Source organism: Drosophila albomicans, chromosome 2R, assembly GCF_009650485.2.
Source record: "Drosophila albomicans strain 15112-1751.03 chromosome 2R, ASM965048v2, whole genome shotgun sequence".
Taxonomy (NCBI): Eukaryota; Metazoa; Arthropoda; class Insecta; order Diptera; family Drosophilidae; genus Drosophila; species Drosophila albomicans.
This window is the reverse complement of record NC_047631.2, coordinates 26,365,695-26,393,353: the sequence shown is the minus strand read 5'-3', so window position 1 is coordinate 26,393,353 and position 27,659 is coordinate 26,365,695. Positions and strand designations below refer to the sequence as shown.

Below are 27,659 nucleotides of genomic sequence, written 5' to 3'. Positions count from 1 at the left end.
CATACATTCGATAAGTTATGGGAAGCTGTAAAAAAATATCAACATAACTATCAAAGAGTTGTTTTATGTTCATCACCTGGACTAAGAATATTTTCTGCCTTTCCATGTCATTCGATTTTGCCAATTAATTCGATTTATTATCAAGCGTTGAATAATTTCATAATGTTGACGCATGAAACGGGTATTAATCAACACTGGATAATGAAATCGATTAATCAACTGATTGCTTACTCGAATCGAAGTCTTGATTCTCAACATCCAACTCCGTTGAACTATGATGATCTCAAATGGGTTTGGTATCTACTTGTATCATGCTACATAGCTTCTATTGTCATCTTTATTGGAGAACTTTTAGTTAACCGCTGGCATCATTGGCGATTATCGTCGGGAAACTCGTTTGTGGTCTAGATACTTATAAAAGATTGTCAAGTATATATAACGAAAAACATTGTGCACTTCAAAACATTACATTAGTAGATTTTTTCAATGCACTTTAATGCAATGCAAGTAAAATAATTGTTGTTCTACTTAAATAAAGTTTTCTTCTTCTTGTCCTAAAATATATTGCACTAAAGAATGATATTTGTCTTTTATGTAGAACCAAAATTTCCTGAATAAAAACATTAAAGACAACAGAAAAGATTATGAGCAATTTTATAGTTGGCGAAAAATGAATAAAAACGTTTTTGAAATTAATTACAATTTCAGCTTGAGAAATTGTTAAAAGTATTTACATTTATTTCGTATTTGTTGCGGTTTCATAAACCAATTAGATTGTGTTTAAAATATTTTACAATTTTTAAGTGCTTTTTGTGTATAAATAATAAATATATTTTGTGCGTCTGTTAAAAACTTTGAATGGTGCAATTACAGGATAACTGTCGATAGATAGTTAGAGCGAGCAGCTGCAGCATGTTTGCAAGTCGTCACTACTGCGCTTTGGCGAGTATTTTCTCAATGATTGATAAATCAATCATTCATTCAATCAATCAATTAATCCATCAATCATTCAATCAATCCATCAATCAATCAAACAATTTGTTCACACAGCTGAGATCATGTGAGCATCGTCCTCGTTGATGCGATCGTTGCACTTATGATTGATTTCAATCGTATGATTCGATTCAGTGTCGCTGGGCTCCTGCTCCAGTTGCTCCTCTTCGTTGTCGTCCCTCTCCGACGAGCCGCCCTCCGACGAGTCCTGTTGCTGTTGTTGCTGCAGATCCTGTTCGGGGGACTCGCGTTCCTCGTTCTCCTCGTAGATGACATCACAGCTGGTAGGTATCGTTTTCGATGGCGGCTTCTTGCGCAACGTTGCCCCATCGCCATTCTGTTGCAGCTCCGACATCTGGATCTGCATCTCGCGCAATCGATCAGTGAGCACAAACAGATCTCGCTCCTGACTATCGCAACGTGTGCGCAACTCGGAGATTTCCCGCAGATCCTCCGCACGCGGATCTCTCCGCTCATAACGCATACGCATCTCCTCGAATCTGCAAGATTACATAGAGTTTAATTTTAACTTATCAAAAGAGAGTTCGATGTGAAGAGTTTACTGTACTGGATACAACAATCACGACATGGCTAAGCAAACACGAGAGAGTTATGCACAGTTTTGATTATGTCGAGATGCACTTACAGATTGGTCAGACAGCGACACTTGCGATGCAGCTGCTCGATCTCATTCGCATTGCTGATATCGCGTTTATCCAGCGCCGCCTTCTCGGCATCGTATGCCGCCTTCAAGTCCTTCAGATTGCGCTGATGCCGAAGCTCTACATCGCTGCGAGGAGTACGTTTTGTTCATGTTGTTGTTGTTGTTGTTGTTTTGGTTGTCGGTGCATTTGGTTTTGGTTTTTGGTGTTAGGATTGTTGAGGTACACACAAGCATAGAGAGCGGAAGGTGGTAGTTGGTGGATGGTAGGTATATAGCGTAAAAAGAGAAAGTAAAAGATATATATTTTCTGTAAACACGAGCTTCGTTCAGTGCAAAGTGAGCAAAAGCAGACACAACTTGATTGATGTAGCATACACTTGATACAAAAGTGTTTGATTGATGGACTGATTGATTTCAATCACACAATTAAATTTCAATATAAAAATAATTTATACTTTTTAAAAAAAATTATTGTTATTATGATTGAATGACTGAATGATCAGCTGATTGATTTCAATCAATAACATAAAACTTGAAAAACAAAAGAAAATTTCTACTTTTAGTAAAGTTATGTATACTATGTACATTGAGCATGATTGAATAAGTGAGTGATAAGTTGATTGAAATGAATAATATACAAATTCTTCAAGATTCATAGCAATAAATATGTGAAACTAGTTTCTACAACGAAAATATGTATATGATTGATTGATTAACCATAAGATTGATCGACTGAAATAATTGAAAATAACTTATGCTGAACAAAAATGAAAAATTGTAATAAATAAAAACTTAATTGAGTATAAAATAGAAAGTAAATGATTGACAATAAAAGGGAATAACAAAAGAAAGATTTACTTTAAATTAGATCTACATAAATAAAAAGAGGATTGAGTGGAATGAATAAAAGGAATGGCATGCAGATTAACTTGAAAGAAAACTATTAATGCAAAGGTATTTCAAATTTGAATTCACGTGCAAAGAATTTTAGAAAGAAATTGCTCCTTGATTGAAATAGAGAACAAGAAGGTTATATTTGAAAGTTACTTAAAACTAGCGAGTAAGTTGATCAATTGGACAAGAGGTGACGATATTTGATATAGAGCACAGCGATAATATTAAACACTAAACATGCGAGTGCAATCAATGGCGACATGGTCAGATATAGCACATAGAGTGTTGGCATATATGGACACGCCCCCTTCGCAAGCACACACAAGGCGGTCGCCGATGTTGAACAATCTAAATCAATGCAGCTGATCGTCGATCGATGAAAGAAAACAAAAGACAAGGCAAATGAAATGTATTCGAAATATGAAATGGAAAGATGGCAAATATGGAAAGCAAATGGGGTTTTAAATAGCTCTACAACAGTTAACAAAACTATAAAGGAATAATACGACTAACAGGCAGGCAATAAGGCAGGCAATCGATATATGTTCAGGACAAGTTCGATACTCACTTAATTCGTTCCTCGGCAGCGGCCATTTTGGCGCGATGTCGCTCCACAAGTGCTTGCAATGCTTCATCCTTTTCGCTTTGCAGCTTGGCCTTTTGGGATTCTAAAATGGTAAAAAAGGCAATAAGATGAGTTTACCAAAACTTTTCTGATTAGCTTACCCAGCTCCTTGCGATGACTCTCCACCATGTCCTGTGTGGAGAGCTGCAGTTCCTTGGCAAACTCTTCCTTGACTTGACCCAAACGTTCACGGAATTTCTCCTCCATTTCTTCCTTCTCCTCCTCAAACTCTCTCTTCAGCTTCGCCTCGAGCTCAACGCGACGATCCTCCTCCCGACACATGGCATTCTGATACTCACGATCGGCACGATCCAGATGCATGCGTGTCTGCAGAAGCGCATTATCGGAGCGTTCTCGCAGCGCTAGAAAGTCCTCTTTCTTTAGCTCCAAATTGCCAGTCAGCTCATCGATCTGCAAATATTAATAATGCAGTTTAAGTTAGGAAGTAATTTATAGAGTGCTTTGATTAACCTCTGCACGCAGCTCCTCCTCGTTGGCGGTGTAGCGATTGGTCAGTGCACGTAGCTCCTCGATATGCTCGGCCTGCAGCTTATCCAAGGCATCGCGTCGCTCATCCACATAAACGGATTCCAACTCATTTGTCAGTCTTGTCATCTCTGTGCTGTAGTTGAACAAAACAGAAATTGATAATTAAAATCATATTTAAGAATTAATATTTGGTAATAAATTGAATTTTGAAATACAGTTTCAAAATTAAATGAAGATGGATTGACGATTGATTGACCATTGATTGATGTAAAGCAAAGTTCTACATTAAGCTATTAATTTCAATTGACAAAATCATCCTCGGGCTGGTTGAATTTTCAATTAAATATACAAATATTCGTATACTACATCAATCAATTAATATCCAAATCAATCTTAACAATCAGCATAAGAATAAGCTATTCTCTAAAGTTGTGATTGATAGACTTAAAAATATAAAAACAAGTTGTCTATTATATTACTTATTACTATCCCAAGTATTTTCAATCATTAATTATTAAACTATATATCTTCTTATCACTTCATCAATCAGCTAACACTTTAATCAATCACATCAATTATTATACTCTTTTGCTACTTACTAAAGTTTATTCTCCCAAAAGGCGGCAGCTTCGTTGCGCACCTCATCGATGCGATAGATCATTTGACGTTCCTTGTCATAAATGGCACTAGAAGAAAGACATATAAATTGCTTGATTGATGTCAATCACTTTGGTATTTCTTTTACTCACTTATCACACTGATATTTAATTTTGTGCACAGCTTCGATCTGTGTCTCCAGATTCTCATTGGCCATCTCTAACTCTCCCTTGAGATTCTCGATGCGTTCCATGAGCGTTTGTATCGAACGTTCCTGTTCACTGACCACGCCGCTCAAGGACTTCACCTGTGCCTGGCAAATGCGTAAGGACTCGGCCTCCTTGCGACGCGATTGCAACTCCAATTCGAGTTCCTCGGCCTTGGCGCTTGCCTGCTTGCGTTCGTAATTGGTTTTGTCCATTTTATCCTTACACTGTCGCTGCATTTGCCGCATCTGCCACTCGCAATCGGACATCAGTGTCTCCTCGCGTTCTATCAATCAATCAATCAGTCAGTCAGTCAGCTACATATCTCTGTTACTTTTGTGCTCACCTCTGTTGTGTGTTCTGAGCATTTCAAACTCCTTTTGCCATTTATCCTCACAGATTTTGCGCTCCGCCTCCGAATACTCTAACGCATTCTTGAGTATGCGTATTTGCTCATCCAATTCAACGCGTATTTTATTCACCTCATTGCGCCAGTTCTCAACCTCGAGTTTTGCATTCGCCAGCTGCGTTTGCAAACCATTTGCCAGGCTCTGCGTCTCTTTGTACTTTTCGGTAAGTTCGTTGTACTGCGATTGCAATGCGTCTGCAATTAGTGAGCGAGCAATTAGCTTAGTAGCACATTTAGTTGCTGCTAAAGTATTTACCATATTTGCGTCGGAACTCGTCCTCATCATCGCTGTACTTGTGCCGCAAATTAATCTTCTCATCCTCGAGCACTTTTAGCTTTTTGCGCACAAATTCATCGTCCTTCTGAGCCGCAGTAAGTTCTCCTTGGAGTCCTGCAACGTGACAGAGAATGTGATAAATAAATTGTTTTAACAAATGAAACAGTTTAGCAATATATAAATCCTTAAAAATATAAATGGGTTTGTTTTTATCACTCTTTGCAAACAATTTTATTTTCAAAAATGAATTTAAAACTGAAATCAGCTTGGATTATTGTATTGCACTTTTGTTTTAGATAAATACTCACTATCTACATTCCATTGTTTGAGTGACAATTCCTGTTCCAGATTTTGTATCCTCACTTGCATATCTCCCACTTTGGCCTCCAGACTCTGAACATTTCGATGGGCATCCTCCAGTTGTGTGGTGAAACGCGCTTTTTGCAGCTTCAGCTCTTTTCTGCAAGCAAAATCGAAAGGAAATGTGAATGTGCTGTTTGGTATTAAGAGCTTAACAGTTAGATACAAAAATATACACATATTATATGCTATATCCATCATATAAATAGTTAGTCAACAGAATGTCTAGAGAAACCGCATGAAAACAAAAAAATATGACTCACAAACGTGAGCTGCGCACGCATTGAGGTCTTATGTTAAATCTCTTACACAGACATTAAAAAGTAAAAATTATTTTAGTTAAAATATATATAATAAGTAACAGAATATATATGTTTTCGCATAAATATCTGACGTTGTTTTTCGAAACGGAAATTTGCCGCAGTGAATGAAAATGAGGTGCAAGAAATCTTGGGGAATGTCTGCCTTGCCAGTTACCCATTAATTGCTTCGACGCAATTTATATAATATTCGTTGTTTTGTTTTGTTTGATTTTTGTTTGGGTTTTCTGTTTGCATTTAAAATACGCTTTAATTGTATCTATCTATCTATCTGTCTATCTATCTATCTATTCGTTGTAGCTGCGAGAGAAATGCGCATATCTATTTATAGATCTTTCATTTCGCATCTGCAATTTGGCAAAGTGTTAGGGATACGTTCGTCTATATAGAGGATATATACGAGACAATGAGCGGCAGATTTATCAAAAAATTGTGACACGCGATTTAGCAGCGTTGTGTTGCGTTGCTTTTGCCTTGCGTTCAAACGTCGAGAGCGTGTGAGCGTTGTACAGCATGACACAAGATACAAGATACAAAATACAAAATGTATCTCACAAGTTATTTCAATTATTTTTGGCATAAGTTTTGTTTGTGTCTGAACTTTGCCGAAGAATGTTTGATGCTGCTTCAGTCTTCTGCCTTCTCCCTTTTCGCTTCGTGCGTTTTTTTTGTTTTTTGCCCAAGTTGTTCATGAAATTACTCGTTACTTAAGACATTACCCATACGCCCCTTAGTGCTGTTGTGCTGTGCTTATCGTAAACACTAGTTGCGATCAATGTTAAGTGCGTAATTGATGTGCCGACTAGTGTTTATATTTGCTTTGCTCCATGGGCCAGCTGCTAAATCAAGTGCACCTCTTAAATATTCGTTCTAATTACGCGCATTTCACAAATTATCAAAATCTCTCTAGCCTTCTAATTTTCTAAATTTTCTCACATTTTGCAGTGCGCGTCCGGTGGGAAAAATGACTAAAATAAGCCGGAAAAACTAGAGCAAGCAGCTCGTGTTCTATGCACATTTGACGCAGACGCCGCTTGCAAATATGAAAACACAAATTATCGCAAGTGAATACACAAGGAAAAAAAAAAAAATAATAATAAACAGATGAAAATGTGGGCGAAAGAGATGGAACGAGAATTGGGCGTGGGAATTGCAAACATGTTGCCAGCAAATGACGAAGGGAATTTATTTTAAGATGATTTACGATGAATATGAAGAAGAAGCTAGTTGGAAAACCTCCTGGTAAAATGTTATTAAATGCCTTCCAATTGTGCTATTTGTTAAAATTATTTCATGTTTGACAATTTTATATAAATAACCACCAGGGAATAATGAGTGGACTGCCAAGTATATATTTGTATTTGCCAAATTGCCGAGACACTTGTCCAACCGGCTGTCACAATCCGTCATCATTTTGAAGGCCAAACAATGGGTGGTATTCAATACAACAAAATATAGTTGATAGTCAAACGTATACGTAATATGAGCAACTAACTAGCACGGCAAATACCAAAAGGATTTAAATATAAAAGACAACATTTATGGTAAGGTACAAAACTATTCTTTGTGGAAGTCAATCAATTGTTTAGCTTTGATCTTTTGTCCCATTTAAGTAGAAGATAAAAGAGTCAAATAGAATAATATGAAAATACAACAGGAAATTGCAAACAGGTGTGAGAAAGCTTGTACAACGTATTTCAAATACTGGCAAATATAAAATACATACGTTAAATAGAATTAAGTATTCAAAAATATAAGTAATTGCTTCTTTTGTTTTGCTCACGATCTACTATTAAAAATACGTATACGTAATAAATAAAACTACAAATTAATGAAAATAAATGAGATATATACACATATACACACAAGTATATAAGAAATGCAAAATATTTCAATCTATAAATCCAACCGAAATTCCAAAAACTTTTCGATTTAAACTTGTGCAAATTACGTATACGCAAAATGAAAAAAGAATAGCTAATGAAAATTCTAATGAATTAAAATTTAAAATATATATGAAATGATTTGCCTATTTCCTGTTTTGATTGATGAATACTTATTTAAATTACGTATACGCAGAGATAGAGAAATATGCAAATTGCCTAGCGCCAGCAACAAAAGTTTTTAGATATTAGATTGAGAAATATAGTATGAACAAGTTTTTATAGTATATGGAAAAAGATAACAACTAGATATCAACTAATTGCGTATTTCCTTCTATTGATGTTGAACTTGTGCTCTTTGAGCATAAATGATTGGCAGATGTATGCCAGAAAAACAGCGAAATAATAGATATATCCGCCATATATATATGCGCTACACACGCATCTGTTTTATAAGCAAAACAACGGCTATTAAGAGAAATGTGATTTCTTGACTGGACAAATAAAATGTCGTAGCGAAAAACGACGACAAGGAACAAGGCAGATCAAGATGAATGGCTGACAAGATACGAAAGCAAAAGAACGACGCAAATGGCATGGAAAATGGAAAATTGACTAAGAGTATGTGTGTGTGTATGTGCTGATTAATTAACGCGTCACAATTGTGATTTGATGGCACAAAAGAAAACGTCCATTGCAGCGCAGAGCTAAAACTGATGTTAGTAGCACAATAATTACGCATACGCCGCGTAAAATGCAACAAAACAATTCTGTATGTATGCAAACAAAGGCTGACTGAAGCTGGCTGTAGCTGGCTGATGTTGAGATCATCATTGCTGTGATCGTTAGTAATAGCTGACAGACATGGCGTATACGTTACTTGAGCTCATGCGCCTCCTGTGACGGCGATGGCGCCGCACTATTCAGCACACTGCCATCCTCGACAATCTCAATGCTGTTGCGTCCAATGCAACTATCGTCCAGGCTGCGATGCTTCGGACTATTGCTGCGACTGCGTCCGGATCCTGCGGATCCCTCGATGTGTATGGGTATGAAATGCACATTGCCGAGACTATTGCCGCCGGCGCCATTTGTAATATTGATATTGAGATGGCCATCATTGCTGCCATTTGTGGCATCACCAGAGGCAGAGGCAGATGTTGTTGACGTTGCTGCAGCCGATGCAGCTGTAGTTGTTGCTGTTGTTGTGGCGGTCGTTGACTCGACAACGACATCGGGCAGGCTAATGCTCTCGATGCAGACCAAACGCTCGTCGTAATTGTGCTGCTGCTCATCATCGAGTTCGTCGCACTGCAGCAACAGCTCCTCGCCATCGCCATCGTAGTCGTAGTCGGTTGACGTTGAGTTGGCATCCCGCACGAACGGCATGCGCAGCGGTTGCGACAACATTGACGAGCTGCGTGGCGGTGGCAAGGGCGCTGCATGCGCATGTTGTTGTTGGTGTGATTGCTGTGGCAAGTCGTTGCCAATGCCCGAGTCCGCATAGCTGCTGCTTAAATTGGAATCGCTTTTCAATGCGCTGCGCTCGCTGCTCGCCGATTGTCGCGATCCATTTGGCGTACGTCGCTCCGGCTCATCGCATTCCATGCCCAGCGCCTCGTCCAGCTCATCATCCTCGGGCTCCGGTTCACCGTTGACATGCTCTTCCGGCTCCTCTTCCTCCTCCTCCTGCACATTCTCCAGCTTAACGTTGGTCAAACGTGTCCACGGACGTGGCATGCCATTGGCCTGCTGATAAATGGTGGTCGGAATATCCACGGCAAACACTTCATCCTCCAGCGTTTCCACATGAGCCTCATTCAGCTCTTCAATGTTGATGTTGCTCTCGTGTTCGTGGAGCTGTTGCTCTGGTTGCTGCTGTGGCTGCTCAAAGTCGTAGAAGATTTCCTCAACGGGCACCGCCTGGGGACTTTGGCTGGGACTCTGTTCGAAGCTGCAGTCAACCACTGTGATTTTAGGCACATCATGTTGCGGCTGTGTTGGCTTTGTGTCTCTCACGATCGACTCACGAAACTCACGCGGCGTGCTGGCGCGTGAGCTGTGCGCTGAGCTCTGTTGTTGTTGTTGTTGTTGGCAGTCATTGGGCTTGCCGCTACTTTGGCCCATGCTGTTTAGATCTATATCACTAGAGTTGTTGATATAGTAATTGTTGTAGTTGTAAATGTTATTGTTGATGCTGTTGCTGCTGCTGCTGCGCTGCAGTGTTGCATCGCCTTGCTGTTGCCGCTGTTGTTGCTGCTGCTGTTGCTGATGTTGCTGTTGATCTTCTTCCGCGACAGTGCACAGCTCGACGTTTGCCGCTTGAATAAATTCAGCACTCGCCGCTCTACGCTGTCTATGAACATCGGCAGCACGTCGCAATTCTCTGGCCAGCTGCTGGCTCTCTTTTGCCAGCAGTGGCTGCTCCTGTCGCACAGCTCCAGCTGAATTACTGCGTCGCTCTCTTTGCAACGCCTCGCTCTCTTTGTCGCCGCTCTGCGTTGGCAGCGCAGCGCCGTTGTGTCGATTTTTTGGTGTGCTGCTATTATTAGACATAGTCATTTGATAACTATTTGTGGACACGGTCGCGGCGGGGTCGGAGTTCGTTTCAAGGTGTGCTGCTGATGTTTCTGCTGTTGTTACCCTGGCCTCTCCAATAGCGATTACGTCGTTGGCAGGCTGTTGCTGTTGCTGTTGTTGTGGTTGCTGTTGCTGTGGAGGTTGTTGCTGTTGATTTCGCTGCTTTTGATGATGATTACGTCCACGCGCCATGAAAATATCACTGAGAAATTCGCGACTTCTTTGCAACGTTGTGCTGCGCTGCTTCTTGTTGCTGCTGCTGTTGCTGCTGCTGTTCACAGACTCTTCGCCTGCAGTGTTGTCTTTGAGCAATGCAAAGTTACCCAGCGATAGACGCGATAGTCGTTTCTGTTCGTTCGATTGCTTCGATTGCCTTCGATAGATCACTCTGTTCTCTGTTTCCGTCTGCGTTTTAGTGTTCGTTGTTGTTGTTGTTGTGTTGTTGCGTTTAGTGTTTATATCGTCAGCATCAATTACCGTGCCAGCAATTTGTAATTGTTGTTCGGCATTGCCATCGATAGCTGTTGGCCCAATCCGTTTTATTAGCCCGTCTTGCCGTTCTTGGCCAATTAGCTGACCGTCGCCTGCGTGCTGTCTCGACTCGTATTTGGCTTTTGCGTTCGCGATGGCTGCCTCGTTTTGACTGCCCGTGGCATGCCCAGCAGCAAGAGCAAAAACACCAACAGCCGCCGTTGCGGTGGCAGCAGCATTTCTATCATTTCGTTCATTTCGTTCCTCATCATCGTCAACAGCAGCAGAAGCAGTCGTTGTCCTCGCCTTTGTCGCCGCATCACCGCTGCCCATGTTATTTATATACAACAAATTGTCGGAGCGCCAAGAGATCGCTGAATGGCCATTAGCAGCAGCTGTTTTTGCTAATTTTACACTTGCCTTCTCTTCGTCGTTGTCGCTGCCAAAGTCCTCCAACTCTTCGATCACCGCTCGTCGCGGCCCAGCGCTGCTCTCATGCGAGTTGCTCTCACGGGTGCTGCTCTCATGCGATTTGCTCTCACGGGCGCTGCTCTCATGCGATTTGCTCTCACTCGCCTTGCTCTCATTCTTGCTGAATAGGTAACGGCACTCGGCGCCATTACTGTGCGTGCTCTCTGTGCTCCTGTCAAAGGCTGTTGTGGGCGCTCTTGGCTTTGATGCCTCTTCATCATCACTTACATCGTAGTTTTTGTTTTTATGCGCCTTTCTCTGACGCGTGCGTCGCAGCAGATTAAACATGTTCGTTAATTTCTATCACTCGCTTTTGCTCTCTCTCGCTCACACACACATAACGACAAGTGTGTGTATATATTTAAATATGTTTATAGAATATTCTTCTTCTGTTAATTTCTATCTAATTGCATGTCCATCGCCTTTCGTTTGCCTCACTCTCTGTTCTTTCGTTGTTTTCGTTTATAAACAAATCGTTGGTCGACAGTTCAGACCTGTTGATAGATAACACTGAACATTTACAATTGCATTTATGACATAATTAACATAATCATTAAACGGACGAGTCAATTGCTACTACAAATTTTTTATAGTCGTACTTACGGTTGACGCGAGCTCCAAGATACGAACTGGCTGACGTCTGAACTGGAACTAGAACTGCGATTGCTCCATGCGATGACAAACGCTGGACAAATACATATGCAGATCTACACACAAGTGAGTGTAAGTATGTGTATGTGTTTGTGTGTCTGTAGATGAACAGACACTCGAGTACACTTGACAAAAAGACACATGGCATAATTAATTTTAATTGCGTTCGTATTATACAGATACGTTATAACGATATGAACGCATTGTTTATGGTTAAAGCTGCTGCTCAACACTTTTCACTATGTGTGTGGGTGTCCATACATAGAAGTGTGTGTGTGTGAATGTATGAGTGAATGGTTATGAATATTTATTGATGTGTGGCAAAGCTAATTGTTAGCTATTGTATATTCTATCATTATGTGTCATCAAAAAGCCTCAGTAACAATGTCAACGAACATTCCGATCGGAACGTGGCTTTAGCTGCATTGCACAGAGGTGAATAACTTTGCGGAAAAAGTAGGTGAAATTACAAGCGGAGTTATTCATTCATAAAGTTAAATAAAACAACAAAATCTTAAAGGTTTCATTAAAAAGATATACATTTAGTTATTAGCATATAAAGCCATAAGTTTTAGAGATCATCTTAGAGAATTCGTATACTTAATATGGAACAAAATTTAAATTTTTACGTCCGCTTAGTAAACGTGATTACTTTATACAAAACCTAAAAATTGTTTAGCATAGGGAAGAAAAGCTCCCTTTGAAATCTCATAAAAATTATTTTACAGAGATTTCAGTGCCATCAAAGTTTAGCTACCCAAAAAATTTAATTATGATAAACTTTTTGCTACTAAACATATAATCAATATGAATTAAGAGTATATTTTACAGACTTATAAAGATTATATACAGCAAATAATTTATCTCTTTCTGTGTCTCAATGAATATATAATACTTTTGATATTTATTTCTCTGATCTGAACTTTTAAATCTGTCACTTCTTACACCTTAAACTCAATCTTTGTTCCTCCCTCCACACTATGCATTAATCCTTTTAATTATTTAAAATTCAAAACTCTTACTTTACCCAACCACTTCCATGTAATATTCATAATGCATTGCCATCAAAATAATGTTCGCGCTTTTCGCGCAGTGTCAAATCATTTGCACTGAGTCAGCGGGCACTTCATGACTTTGCCAAAGTTCAAATTGCAGCAACGTGACAAAAATAAACTAATCACAGTGCCGTGAAAAACATCATCATAATCTGAAGTAAGCAAAAGTGTATGAGTCGACCAAAGAGGATGTTGTAGGGAAAGTCATATCAAGTCGAATGTCTGTCTATAGCTGCGACAGCTACCAATTGGAATAGTTTCAAGTTCAGAACTATCGCTGAGTATGCTTCGTCTCGGATCTTGGGTCTCGGGTCTCCACACACGTAAACACGCCAATTATAGGCAGCAATAAAAATGGCAATTTCCAAGTTCCTCAAAGAGCGCACGGTGAGATCGCTAAAATTAGATTCCACAAAGATGTACATATGTATCTATGCTTCCATATTCTAGGGCTGAGAGAGAGAGAAAGAGCGAAAGGAGAACGTTAGGGAAATTACTACAACTACATTGACGTCACACGCAAATGATGCGAAAAGGCAGCGCGCATTTACCAGACCTCCATTCTATATAGTACACACGTTGTGTTCGTTGCATTTGATTGTGCCACTAATTGATGGGGCACGCAGAAAGTGTTGTGTGCTGTGCGCCAGGCAAAAATTTTCACAATTTTCACAAATTCCAAAGAATTGTATTTATTTTCAAAATAGATACGCGAAAAAGCCCCAAATACATTTTCTGCTGAAGCATTTTACGCGAAATTTGGAAAACGTCAATCGCTCTGGGATCAAATGGGAAGGAATGGGTGAGCTTCGATAATTTTGGCAACAAAATTGAAGCTAAGCAACGATGAAAACACAAACAAGAGGAGTAGAAATACGAGAATGTAATAGACAATAAGATACCCTAAGTGAAGTAAAGCTAAAATTCATATAAATTATTTGTATATTAAATAAAAATATTGCTATTGTTTCTTCAATTTATAATACTTATTTTTAAATTCAATGTAATGTATTTTGTTGATGCGAAAGTGAAATGAAATGTAAAAAATTTAAAATACCCCTTCAACACATTTTACAGGGTATTAAAACGGAAATGATGCAGTCAGCAGCGAGCAAAAGGCGTTATATGCAATTTTGTTTCTCGTATGTAGAAAATTTAATGTGAAATCTCATAAAAATGATCTACAGAGATTTCAGTGCCATCAAAGCTTAGCTGCCCAAAAAATCACCGACCTAATTAAAAAGTCGTTCAAGTTTATAACCTTCGCCGGCTGCCATCGGCTTGCTACTGTTGAAAATGTTTTATTTACATAGTATATTATGCCAATTATTGCACAATTCCAGAACACACATTTCCGACTAAACTTGAAAAGTTTTACGAGTGGCAAATGTAGCCATAAATTTTGCACTTGGGCCAATGCCATTTTCAATCCACGAGCAGTTTACCGTAAAAAATAATTTTCCCTGCCTATGAAGAAAAATATGAATAATAATTATAATATAATGGCGAAAAATATTTGTTTCGCTGTTTAACATATGTTTTCGATATATTCGATTTCAAATGTGTTTCAAGAGCACTTCAGGCCTGCCACTTGACGCTTGACGTTTGGGGAAAACACAATTGAAAATTTGATTTTCTGTTTTTTTTTTTTTTTGGGCGAAAACGATTGTGGACACAACACATAGAGTTGGGTAACTTTTCCACGAACCAACGAATAGCGCATCAAAGTTTCCACGCTCAGCTGCAGCGTCTGCTAAACTTTCCCTTTTCGCTCTGTTGTTGTTTTTGCTCATACATTTTTTTTTGTGTCTACGCCCCCGCTGATCTGGCACTGGGCCAACTGACATTGACTGATGCCAGACCCAGGCAACAGCCAGAGCATTCTTTTTTTTTCTATAGATTCCTCAGTTTTTTTTTTTGTTATGTGTGTGTTTTTTTCTCCATGGCGACGGCGTGTGTGGGTTAATGTTTTGCTTTTGACTTTTGTTAAGCTTTTTGCGCTTAGCATTTTTGTGATTTTATAAACAGTTTAGCTTTACAATATATCTCTCTCTTCGCTGGCCAAATAAACCGTGCAAGAAGGTGATAAACAAAATTATGAACGCGCATAAAACCGATTCAACAGAAGCTGGAGGAGGAGGAGGGGTGGAAAGGGATGTGAGTGGTGGGAGGCTGCAGGCCGAAGGGCTGGCATAAATTTAGAAAATTTGTGGGAAAACATTTCAGGCTATTAGAGCATGTGACAAGCGACTAAATTATTGCGACATGCGGCTTTAAATTGCGTTTAGGTGTTGAGGAAATTAATTGAGCGTGTGCCACAGCCAATGTAGAATTAATTGTGATTATTATTTAAACCAATTTTTCACCTACACACTGATGAGCACAATACGCAGCACTTTTATTTACTTCACAAGTACTGTACACAAATTTCTCTTTCACACAAATTTTATTTTCATTTTACAACACAAAATTAGCACAATATTATTTGATATGTATTATTTATATATTATATTATAAGTGCATATTTCTTTTGAATTTTGTCATTTTTAATTGTATTTTCTGGTCGCGAGACACTTGCTAACACTTGTTATGTTGGCACATGCGGCGTATGCGCAACGAAATCTTCACGCTAATAGCATTATTTCCACAAAACAAAGAAATGAGCACTCGGCACTCGGCGCACGGCTTCCAAGCGGCGCAACAAACTTTTCACGACTGAATACCAGCTGCCGCATCCATCTGTCTCATCGACATCGTCGCCTCAGAGAAATATTTGTCGTGCAAGGGAAATTCACAGCGCGGCGAAACAATCGCTTATCGATAGGCACAAGATCAAGACAACTAGTTTACTTAACTTGTCAAACAAATACTAGAAATATTATAAGTAAATACTTCTCTTCTAACATAAATTAAAATTAAAAATATTATAAATATGTCTCATAAAATAAATTCAAACTTATAATATCTCAACAAAGCTGTATTTATTTATTTGAATATATCATTTTGTATAATAGATGGATATTTTTATAATATTTTTGTGTGCAGATCGTTTATGTTTTTTTAATTTTTTTTTTTAATTTTGATATTCATTCAAGAATTAACTCATTACTATGATAACTCTCCTAGCCTGTTTTCGTTTCCAATGACCAACCAGAAGCTCTGCAGCAAACACAATTCCCGCAACAGCGTAACAAATTCCCATTAGCTTCCAAAGCCATATCAAATCATCCATTTTCAAGGGCACATGTTCCTGAGGCTTACCTAAATTGTTATTGGAAAATCTTTCAACCATTTTTTGATTAGCAGTACTTATCCAATGCTGATAAAATCCCATGCTGGTAGACTGATGCATGAATTCGTTTAAGGCCATTTTATACACGGAATTGTTCATCAGAATCCCGCTGATAAGCAAATCAGTTACTCTTAATCCTGGTGATCTGCACATGATTTTTAATCTATTACGGGTCTGATAAATGTCTAAAGCCTTCCACATACTTGTGAGTATCTGATAGGCGTAGCTCGTATTCAAAGAGCACAGCATTTGTTCTCGTTGTCCCGGTTTAACAATTAATACATTTGGTAGCGCAGATCCGTATAGATTTTTATCGATGAACCGCTTCGTGTAGTTGTACAATCTTTCCTCGACAACAGTTGTAAACTTACTCTCTCGTAACTCCTCAAAGTTCTCGATCTGCTTGTAATGCGGTTGCTTGATCAACAAAGTACTTAAGTTGGCATCGAAAATACAGCTGAATATTAAACTGAATATGCTCATGACCATGACCATTTGTTTTAGTGATAAACTGTTTCCATATCTGTTCATTGGAATTCCAATGCCAAGAACTCCACGAAGAGCGCACATATTAATGAAAAGATTCCCCAAGCTGAATCTGTATCTTCGTCTTATAATCCGATAGAATGCAGCAACAAGAAGCGTTTCCAGTATTGCAAACGTAAAGTATGCAATCAAAACGATGGTCGAGTAAGTTCTTAAGCCAAAGTAGACATCTTCTAAACTCATTTCTCGACCACAAGGAATTACAATAAATACGCTTTGCAATTGAAGTACGGACACAAATTCTATTTGTGACGATCGAGCTTGCGGTGAATTCGCAAAGTGTCGAATTGGTAAATCAAGTTCGCCTTTCATTGTCAATTGATAGATAGCATTATAATCCATATTCTTTACATCGCTAAGTGGCACTTTCAATTTCAAAGTAATGTTGTACTTTTTGGCAAACTCAATGATAAGTCGATCAGAATATCCAACAAATTTCTGTTCTCCTGTACGAAGATCCGTTGTTAACATACTATTTGGCGCCAGCAAGTCATTTAATATGACTGCAGTTCTTCCCATGAAATTTTGCCAAGTCTTGACGAAAGACTTGTCTGTGATAGGCACTAAACTTGGACTGGGAAATGGTTGAAGTCGATAAACAATTGGTTTGCTTTTCATATCGTATGAATTTGAATGTATTACCATCAATTTGAGAAAGTTATTGGTATTTGAAAGATCACAAATTGTATCCAGAAAAACCTTGGGATTAATTTGATCAGTCTGCAACCAGATTATAATCCGTGACTCCCTCATCTGATGCAGATCTTTGGCCAGACCTGTAAGCAGTACAGAGTCGAATAGCTCAGTAATGCAAACTACGGACATCACATCACTCTTGAAGGAAAATTTCATTTCAAATGTTGTCGAATCATCTTTTCGCAGTGTTGGAATTTGTAGTGGATGCAATGCTTCTAAGGTGCAATTCAAATGATGTTTTCGCTTTAATAACAGCAAAGTTCCAATTGGTCTTTCCTGAAGTTCATGTCGTATTATATCAACTACTGGTTGTTGATAACTTAACGAGTCCAATAAAGGTGTAGTAAACACCAATAGAAGCAGGAGCAACAAAACCCAACTATTTGACTTAGAGGCCAACATTGTCATCCAAGAAAAATGAAAAGACTGAAGTCGAAGTATGGCAACACCAGCTTACAATCGTAATAAATTACATATTGAACCCATTACTTAAAACTTTTATATCGATTTTTATGATAACTTAAAATGATTGTTATGTCAAGAAATTGACAAAAGCTAGATACTAAACCTGATATAAAAGAATATACCATCAAGTAATTAAAATGCAGTTTAATTTCATTTTTAAAGCGATGAAGATAATATAATTGTTTATTTGAGTAAAGAAAATAAGGTACTTGTAAATTATTTTCACATTTTAAAGCAAAAAGTCGATGTTTTTGAAAAAAATATTTCAAGTACATAGTATTTATATGAATATATGCAATAGAGTAAAGTTTCTATTAAATAAACCATATAACTTAAACCTTTTTTCTTTTGCACAGATGAATAACAATCACACCCAAAAGAAAGTGTCATGTGAAGGGAAAAGGAATTCGACTTTATTTTTAAATATATTTATGTTTATAATATAGTGATAAAGAATATCGAAATATATGTAATTCGTGTAGAGATTAAGAAATAGTTTAAATTTGAATTTTATAGATTTTATTTATCATCTTTCGTATTACATAGTAAGATTTAATTCCTTATGACGATAACTCTCCTTGCACGTTTCTTTTGCCAATACACAGATAAAAGTTCTACGGCAAAAACAAGTCCGGCAACAGCATAACAAAATCCCATAAGCTTCCAAAGCCATTTCAAATCGTCCATTCTTAATGGTTTACTCTCTTGATTGTTAATTAGATTTGTTTTGGGAAAGTTTCCAATCAGCTTTTGATTAGCACTTTTCAACCAGTGCTGATAAAATCCCATGCTCCGAGTCTGATGCATATATTCATTGAGAGCTATCCTAAACACAGAATTGTTCATCAGAATGCCACTGACTGGCACATCAGATATAATTAATCCTGGAGATGTGCACATTGTCTTTACTTTATAATGTTTCTGATAAAAATCCAGACTATTCCACAGTTTGGTGAATACCTGATAGCCGTAGCTGTTATTCAGAGCATAAAGCATTTTCTCTCGTTGTCTGGTTGGAATAATTTGTATATTTGGTATCAAGGATTTATAAATGTCTTCATCATTGACCCATTTGATATAGTTGTAAGATCTTTCGTCTAGCAAAATTACTAATTCGCTATTTCGTAACTCCTCAAAGCTCTCGATCTGCTTGTAATGCGGCTGCTTGATAAGCAAAGTGCTAAGATTGGCATTGAAATTACAGTTAAATATTAAACTGAAAATGCTCATGACTATGACCAATTGTTTTAGAGAAAAACTGCTTCCATATCTGTTCATTGGAATACCCAGGCCGAAAACTCCTCGAAAGGCGCAAATATTAATGAAAAGGTTGCCAAAGCAGAATCTGAATCTTCGTCCGATAATGCGATAGAATGCTGCCACAAGGAGCGTCTCAAGTATTGCGAATATGAAGTATGCAAGCACAACAATGTTTGAATATGTTTTTAAGCCAGTATAAACATCTTTTAAGTTCATTTCTTTACCACAAGGAACTATAATGAAAATACTTTCCAATTGATAAATTGAGACATACTCTACCTGGGTCGATCGAACTCGCGGTGCATGCGCAAAGTATCGTATAGGTAGATCAAGTTCGCCATTCAAGGTCATGCGGTAGATATCATTAACTCCCAAAGCATTCACCTCGCTGAGCGGCATTTTGAATTTTAAGGTGATATTGTACTTTTTAGCAAACTCTATGATAAGTCGATCAGCATATCCAAAAAGTTGTTGTTCTCCCGTACGATAATCGGTTATTAGCAGGCTGCTTGGGGCTACCAAATCAGGTAATATGACCGCTGTTCTACCCATGAAATTGTTCCAAGTCTTGATGAAAATTTCCTCAGTGATGGGCACTAAACTTGCGCTGGGAAATGGCTGAAGTCTATAGACAACCTGTGTTTCTTTGATATCGAACGAATTGGAGTGTAGAACCATCAATTTCAGAAAGTTGTTGGTTCTTGCAAGATGAAGAATTGCATCCAGAAAAGTATTTGTATTAGTTTCCTCAGTTTGCAACCAGACAATAATAGGAGTCTCCCTCATGCGGTGGAGATCTTTGGCCAGAACTGCGAGCAGCACAGAGTCTGATAACTCTGTTATACAAACCACAGAAATCACATCACTGTTAAAGGAATCTTTCATGTCAAATGTTGTCGTTTCATCTTTACGTAAAGTTGGAATTTGTAGTGGATGCAATGCTGTTAAGCTGCAACTCGATTGATTTTGTCGATTCAAGATTAGCAATGTCCCAGTTTGTCTATCCATAAGTTCATTTTGTATTATATCAACGATTTGTTGTTGATAACTTAATGATCCCAGTAGAGGTATAATTAACACCGATAGAAGTATGAGCAATAAATCGCGACTATTAAACTTAGAGGCCACCATTTTCACGCAGGAATCGTGAAAAGACTGAGCTCTGGCAACTAGTTAACAATAATAAATTGCAATTAATAAATTGCATATTGAACTCATTAAGTGAAAGTTTTCATCGATTTTTAACACAACTTAAAATGATTATTATGTCAAAACATTAACGAGCGTCATAGATATTATCTAGCTACTGTATACTATATAGTAAAAATAAGAATGAAGTGTTAGAAATTATACTAAAGTTTATTGATTTCTTTAAAGAGATGTACCAAATAAAAAAACCAAGTAAATATGACTTACTTTTTTAAAATAAGTTAAAATAGGTGATAAGTATTTAAATATTTCTAAATGTTAACAAGTAAGAAAGCTAAAGCACGCTACCCATTTTGATTAAAAGCAAAACAGTGCGGTATTATTCTTAAAATAAACCAAATATTATACCGAAACAAATACTAAAATATACTGAAGGTCGTATGGGGTATATCGATAAGGAGCTACACTCGAATTATACCAGATTGTATGTTCCAAAAAATCGCGACTAGCTTCAAATTTTCGCATCATTTTCGAAGCATTTGTTGCAAGAAAAACTGAAGCAAATATAAAAACAATTAGGATCGAAGCATATTTTATTTAATAATATAATAATGTTCTTAATATAATGATACAAATATTTATTCTTTCGTGGATATTGTGTAAAATCGCAATTTGACGTGTTTTTTGTGCTTTTAAGATTTAATTATTTTTGTGAATACCAGATATCCATAGTTGGTATTCAATGAGTAAAGCATTTTTTATCGTTGTTGCATCGGACGAATTAGAATATTTGATAAGAAAGATGTAATGAAGTTTTTATTGATGTCCTACACAGCGCGGGAAACAATCGACAAGTTGTTTACTAAAATTGTCAAACAAATATTAAAATTACCATAAATTGAAATATAAAAAGTTATAAATATGTATCATCTTATATAAAATAAATTCATGCAGGTAAAAGCTCAAGCAAAAACAATTTCTTTTTTTTTTAATATATTCGTTTTTATAACAACGAAATACTATACTTACATTTTTGTGCGCAGTTCATTGAATTGATATAGTGACTTGTTAATTTAATTTTAATTTTCATTCAAGAATTAATTCATTACTATGATAATTCTCCTAGCCTGTTTTCGTTTCCAATGACCAACCAGAAGCTCTGCAGCAAACACAATTCCCGCAACAGCATAACAAATTCCCATTAACTTCCAAAGCCATATCAAATCATCCATTTTCAAGGGCACATGCTCCTGAGGCTTCACTAAATTTTTGTTGGGATATATTTCAACCATCTTTTTATTAGCAGTACTTATCCAATGTTGATAAAATCCCATACTGGTGGACTGATGTATGAATTCGTTTAGGGCCATTTTATACACGGAATTTTTCATTAGAATTCCGCTGAAAAGCGTATCAGTTATACTTAATTTTGGTGATCTGCACATGACTTTTAATCTATTACGGGTCTGATACATATCTAGAGCAATCCACATATTTAGGGGTATCTGATGGGCGTAGCTCGTATTCAATGAGCGCAGCATTTGCTCTCGTTGTCTTGGTGTCACAATTAATACATTTGGTAGCCCAGATCCGTAGAGATCTTTATCGATGAACCGCTTGGTGTAGTTGTAAGCTCTCTCCAAAACAGTAATTGACAATTTACTTTGTCGTAATTCTTCAAAGTTTTCAATCTGCTTGTAATGCGGCTGCTTGATCAACAAAGTACTTAAATTGGCATCGAATATACAGCTGAATATTAAACTGAATATGCTCATGACCATGACCATTTGTTTTAATGATAAACTGTTTCCATACCTGTTCATTGGAATCCCAATGCCAAGAACTCCACGAAGAGCGCACATATTAATGAAAAGATTCCCCAAGCTGAATCGGTATCTTCGTCTTATAATCCGATAGAATGCAGCAACAAGAAGCGTTTCCAGTATTGCAAACATAAAGTATGCAATCAAAACGATGGTCGAGTAAGTTCTTAAGCCAAAGTAGACATCTTCTAAACTCATTTCTCGACCACAAGGAATTACAATAAATACGCTTTGCAATTGAAGTACGGACACAAATTCTATTTGTGACGATCGAGCTTGCGGTGAATTCGCAAAGTGTCGAATTGGTAAATCAAGTTCGCCTTTCATTGTCAATTGATAGATAGCATTATAATCCATATTCTTTACATCGCTAAGTGGCACTTTCAATTTCAAAGTAATGTTGTACTTTTTGGCAAACTCAATGATAAGTCGATCAGAATATCCAACAAATTTCTGTTCTCCTGTACGAAGATCCGTTGTTAACATACTATTTGGCGCCAGCAAGTCATTTAATATGACTGCAGTTCTGCCCATGAAATTGTGCCAAGTCTTGACGAATGACTTGTCTGTGATAGGCACTAAACTTGGACTGGGAAATGGTTGAAGTCGATAAACAATTGGTTTGCTTTCCATATCGTATGAATTTGAATGTATAACCATCAATTTTAGAAAGTTATTGGTACTTGAAAGGTCACAAATTGTATCCAGAAAAGCCTTTGGATTAATTTGACCAGTCTGCAACCAGATTATAATGCGTGACTCTCTCATCTGATGCAGATCTTTGGCCAGTACTGTAAGCAGTACAGAGTCGGATAGCTCAGTCATACAAACTACGGACATCACATCACTCTTAAAGGAATCTTTCATTTCAAATGTTGTCAAATCATCTTTTCGCAAAGTTGGAATTTGTAGTGGATGCAATGCTTCTAATGTGCAATTCAAATGATGTTTTCGTTTCAATACCAACAAAGTTCCAATTGGTCTTTCCTGAAGTTCATGTTCTATTATATCAATTACTGGTTGTTCATAACTTAACGAGTCCAGTAAAGGTGTAGTGAACAACAGTAGAAGCAGGAGCAACAAATCGCCACAGTTGGATTTGGTTAAGGCCAACATTGTCATCCAAGAAAAATGAAAAGACTGAAGTCGAAGTCTGACAATGCCACTATCCAATCTTAATGAATTGCATATTGAACCCATTACTTAAAAGTTTTTTATCGATTTTATTATAACTTAAAGTGATTGTTATATCAAGATATTGACAGGAGTTCGATGCTCAACTTGATAAAAGAAAATCAACTATCAAGTAATTAAAATAATAAATCTTAATAGCTTTTTTAAAGCTTTGAAAATTTTAATAATCAATATAAGATACTTTAGAATTATTTTTACATTTTAAAGCAAAAGGCTAATGTTTTTGAAACAAATATTTGAAATACAAAGTGTTTATATAAAAAGGAATATATTAAATATACTATACATTATGCAATGCAGTTTTAATTAATCTGTTGCACATATGATTAACAATCACACCCCAAAAGAAAGTGTCCTGCAAAATGAAATTCAAATGAAACAGATGTAAGCACATTAAAGACAGAAGTATATTTTATTTAAAAACATAATAATGTTCTTAATATAATGATATAAATATTTATTTTTTCGTGGACATTGTGTAGGATCGTAATAATACCAATTTTTAAATTTGACGTGACTTTTGTGCTTTCAAGATTTAATTCTGGTTTATGATAATTCTTCTTGTATGTTTCCCTTTCCAACGAAAAACCAAAAGTTCTCCAGCAAAAACAATTCCCGCAACGACATAACCAATTCCCATTAGCTTCCAAAGCCATTTCAAATCATCCATTTTTAAGGGCACATGCTCTTGATTATTTACATTATTTTTGGATAATATTCCACTGTGCATTTGATAAGCATTTTTTAACCAATGCTGATAAAATCCCATACTGTGAGTTTGATGTACATACTCATTGAGGGGCACTTTATACACTGAATTGTTCATTAGAATGCCACTCACAGGCATTCTGGATACAGTTAACCCAGGTGATCTGCACATAATCTTTACTTTATAACGTTTCTGATAAATATCTAAAGTTTTCCACATTTTTGTGAACACCAGATAACCATAGCTGGTATTCAAGGAGTAAAGCATTTTTTCTCGTTGTTGCGTCGGACGAATTAGTATATTTGGTACGACAGATTTAAAGAAGTCTTCATTGATGTTGGATTTAATGTAGTCAAAGGATCTTTCATCTACAAAAATTGGTAATTCACTCTCTCGTAACTCTTCAGAGTTCTCGATCTGCTTGTGATGTGGCTGTTTGATGAGCAAAGTGCTAAGATTGGCATTGAAAATGCAACTAAAAATTAAACTGAATATACTCATGACTATAATCAATTGTTTAAGGGATAAACTGTTTCCATATCTGTTCATTGGAATCCCCAGACCAAAAACACCTCGAAAAGCAAACATATTAAAGATAAGATTGACATAATGGATTCTGTATCTTCGTCTTTTGATTCGATAGAATGCAGCCACAAACATTGTTTCCAGTATTGCAAATGTAAAGTATGCAATTAAAACGATAGTCGAGTAAGTTCTTAAGCCAGTGTAGACATCTTCTAAACTCATTTCTTGGCCACAACGAACTACAATAAATATGCTTGCCAATTGATAGACTGCGATATTTTCTACTTGTGTCGATCGAACTTGCGGTGAGTTCGCAAAGTCTCGTATTGGTAAATCAAGTTCACCTCTCAATGTCATTTGATAGATATCACGAATATCAATGTTCTTTACGTCGCTGAGAGGCATTTTCAATTTCAAAGTGATATTGTGCTTTTTGGCAAACTCACTGATAAGGCGATCAGAATATCCGATAAGTTTCTGTTCTCCTGTACGAAGATCCGTTGTTAACATGCTTTCCGGCGCCAGCAAATCATTTAATATGACAGCAGTTCTACCCATAAAATTGTGCCAAGTCTTGACAAAAATTTTGTCTTTGGTGGGCACAAAACTTGGACTGGGAAATGGTTGAAGTCGATAAACAATTGGTTTCTTTTTCATATCGTACGAATTGGAATGTATAACCATCAATCTGAGGAAGTTATTGGATCTTGCAAGATCACAGATTACATCCAGAAATGTTTTTGGGTTAACTCGATCAGTCTGCAACCAGATTATAATGCGTGTCTCCCTCATTCGATGTAGATCTTTAGCCAGAACTGTGAGTAAAATGGAGTCCGCCAACTCTGTCATGCAAACCACAGAAATCACATCACTGTTGAAGGATTCTTTCATCTCAAATGTTGTCAATTCATCTTTACGCAAAGTTGGAATTTGTAGAGGATGCAATGCTGTTAAGCTACAATTCGATTGTTGTCTTCGCTTTAATACCAGTAATGTTCCAGCTGGGATTTCCTTTAGTTCGTTTTGTATTATATCAACTATTGTTTGGTGGTATGTTGATGAACCCAGTAGAGGTGTAATGAACACTAGTTGAAGCAGAAGCAATAAATGACGGCAATTAAACTTAGTTGAGAACAACATTGTCACCCAAGTGAAATCAAACAACTGAACTGCGGAAATACTAATTTCCAATCTTAATAAATTGCATATTGAACTCATTACCTTAACTTTTTTCTTATCGATTTTTAATAGAACTTAATGTAATTGGTATGTCAAAACATTAACGGACGTCATAGATATTATGTAAGCTGCTTAATGCAAAAAAATAAATATAATGAGTCCGTATTACACTACGATTTAATTGATATTTGTTAAAGCCTACATTTTAAAGCAGTTCAAATATGATAGTTGTGTTGCAAGGAAAGTCATGATAGCAAGCAATAGATTATCAATAGCTCGAAGAACGAAAGATAGTTTTTGATTATAAACTAAAATAAATTCAATTAATTTTTAAGTTCGAAGTGAATTTTTATTTAGTAATATTATAATATTCTTAATATAGTAGCAAATATTATGTCTATATTTATGGACATTGCATAGAATCGTAAACATATATAATTTTAAATATAACAAATTTAAATAAGTATTTTATTTTATTTATTAAATATTTTAAGTACTCTGTAGATTTAAGTTCGCATTGTGATAACTCTCCTCTTTTTCTTACTTTGCCACTGCGCAACTAGAAGTTCTCCAACAAAAACAATTCCCGCAACAACATAACAAAATCCCATTAGCTTCCAAAGCCATTTCAAATCATTCATCCTCAAGGGCTCTTGATTCTCGTTTAGATTTGGTTTTGGAAATCTTTCACCCATTTTCTGATAAGCACTATTCAACCAATGCTGATAAAATCCTGTGCTGTAAGTCGAATGTAAATATTCATTGAGGGCTATTTTGTATACAGAATTGTTCATCAAAATACCACTAGCAGGCAGATTAGTTACTATTAATTCTGGTGATGTGCACATAAACCTTACTCGATAACGTTTCTGATAGAGATCCAAAGGTTTCCCAATATTCAATAACATCTGATAGGCATAGCTGTTATTCAAGGAGTAAAGTAGCTCATCTCGATATCTCGTTGGAACAATTTTAACTTTTGTTATTACACTTTTGTAGAAATCAGCATTGATAAATTCTGTCATGTGGTTATAAATTCTTTCATTAACAACAACTGACAATTCGCTCTTTCGCAACTCTTCAAAGTTCTTGATGTGCCTAAAATTCGGCTTCTTAATGAGCAATGTGCTAAGATTGGCATTGAAAACACAACTAAATATTAAACTGAAAATATTCATGACCATAACCATTTGTTTTAGCGATAGACTGCTTCCATATCTGGTCATTGGAATGCCCAGACCAAAAACACCTCGAAAGGCACACATATTGATAAATAGATTGACATAACTGAATCTGTATCTTCGTCTTATAATCCGATAGAATGCAGCCACGAAAAGGGTCTCAAGAATTGCAAACATTAAGTATGCAATCAAAACGATGGTGGAGTAAGTTCTTAAGCTAGTATAAACATCTTCTAAACTTATTTCCTTACTACAAGGAATCACTACGAATATGCTTTCTAATTGAACAACAGAAACATGTTCTATTTGTGTTGATCGTAGCTGCGGTCTAATGGCGAAGTTTCGAATTGGTAAATCAATTTCACCATTCAATGTCATTCGGTAGATATGAATAGCATCCAGTTTTTTAACATTGCTAAGAGGCATTTTCAACTTCAATGTGACATTATACTTCTTTGCAAACTCACTGATAAGTCGATCAGAATATCCAAAAAGTTTCTCCTTTCCTGTGCGAAGATCCGTAGTCAACATGCTTGTCGGAGGCAGTAAGTCATTTAAAATGATGGCTGTTTTACCCATAAAATTGTGCCAAGTCTTGACAAAAATTTTGTCTTTGATGGGCACAAAACTTGGACTGGGAAATGGTTGAAGTCGATAAACAATTGGTTTCTTTTTTATATCGTACGAATTGGAAT

The 27,659-nt window shown here is 36.8% G+C and overlaps 2 protein-coding genes across 2 annotated transcripts; both read right to left on the bottom strand.

Moving 5' to 3' along the window:
* Positions 1–717: 717 nt before the first annotated feature.
* On the bottom strand, positions 718–11,982 carry LOC117574353 (uncharacterized). The gene is made up of 12 exons (XM_034258175.2): positions 11,843–11,982; positions 8,598–11,733; positions 5,463–5,614; positions 5,134–5,268; positions 4,815–5,072; positions 4,415–4,754; positions 4,265–4,351; positions 3,648–3,798; positions 3,278–3,587; positions 3,120–3,219; positions 1,640–1,783; positions 718–1,493 (listed from the first exon to the last, which is right to left on the bottom strand). The coding sequence occupies exons 2-12, from the start codon at positions 11,525–11,527 to the stop codon at positions 1,043–1,045; spliced, it is 5,058 nt and encodes a 1,685-aa protein (XP_034114066.1). The 5' UTR covers positions 11,528–11,733; positions 11,843–11,982; the 3' UTR covers positions 718–1,042.
* Positions 11,983–18,496: 6,514 nt separating this feature from the next.
* LOC117574397 (uncharacterized) lies at positions 18,497–20,089 on the bottom strand. Its single transcript, XM_034258236.2, has one exon. The coding sequence runs from the start codon at positions 20,087–20,089 to the stop codon at positions 18,497–18,499; it is 1,593 nt and encodes a 530-aa protein (XP_034114127.2).
* Positions 20,090–27,659: the final 7,570 nt, after the last annotated feature.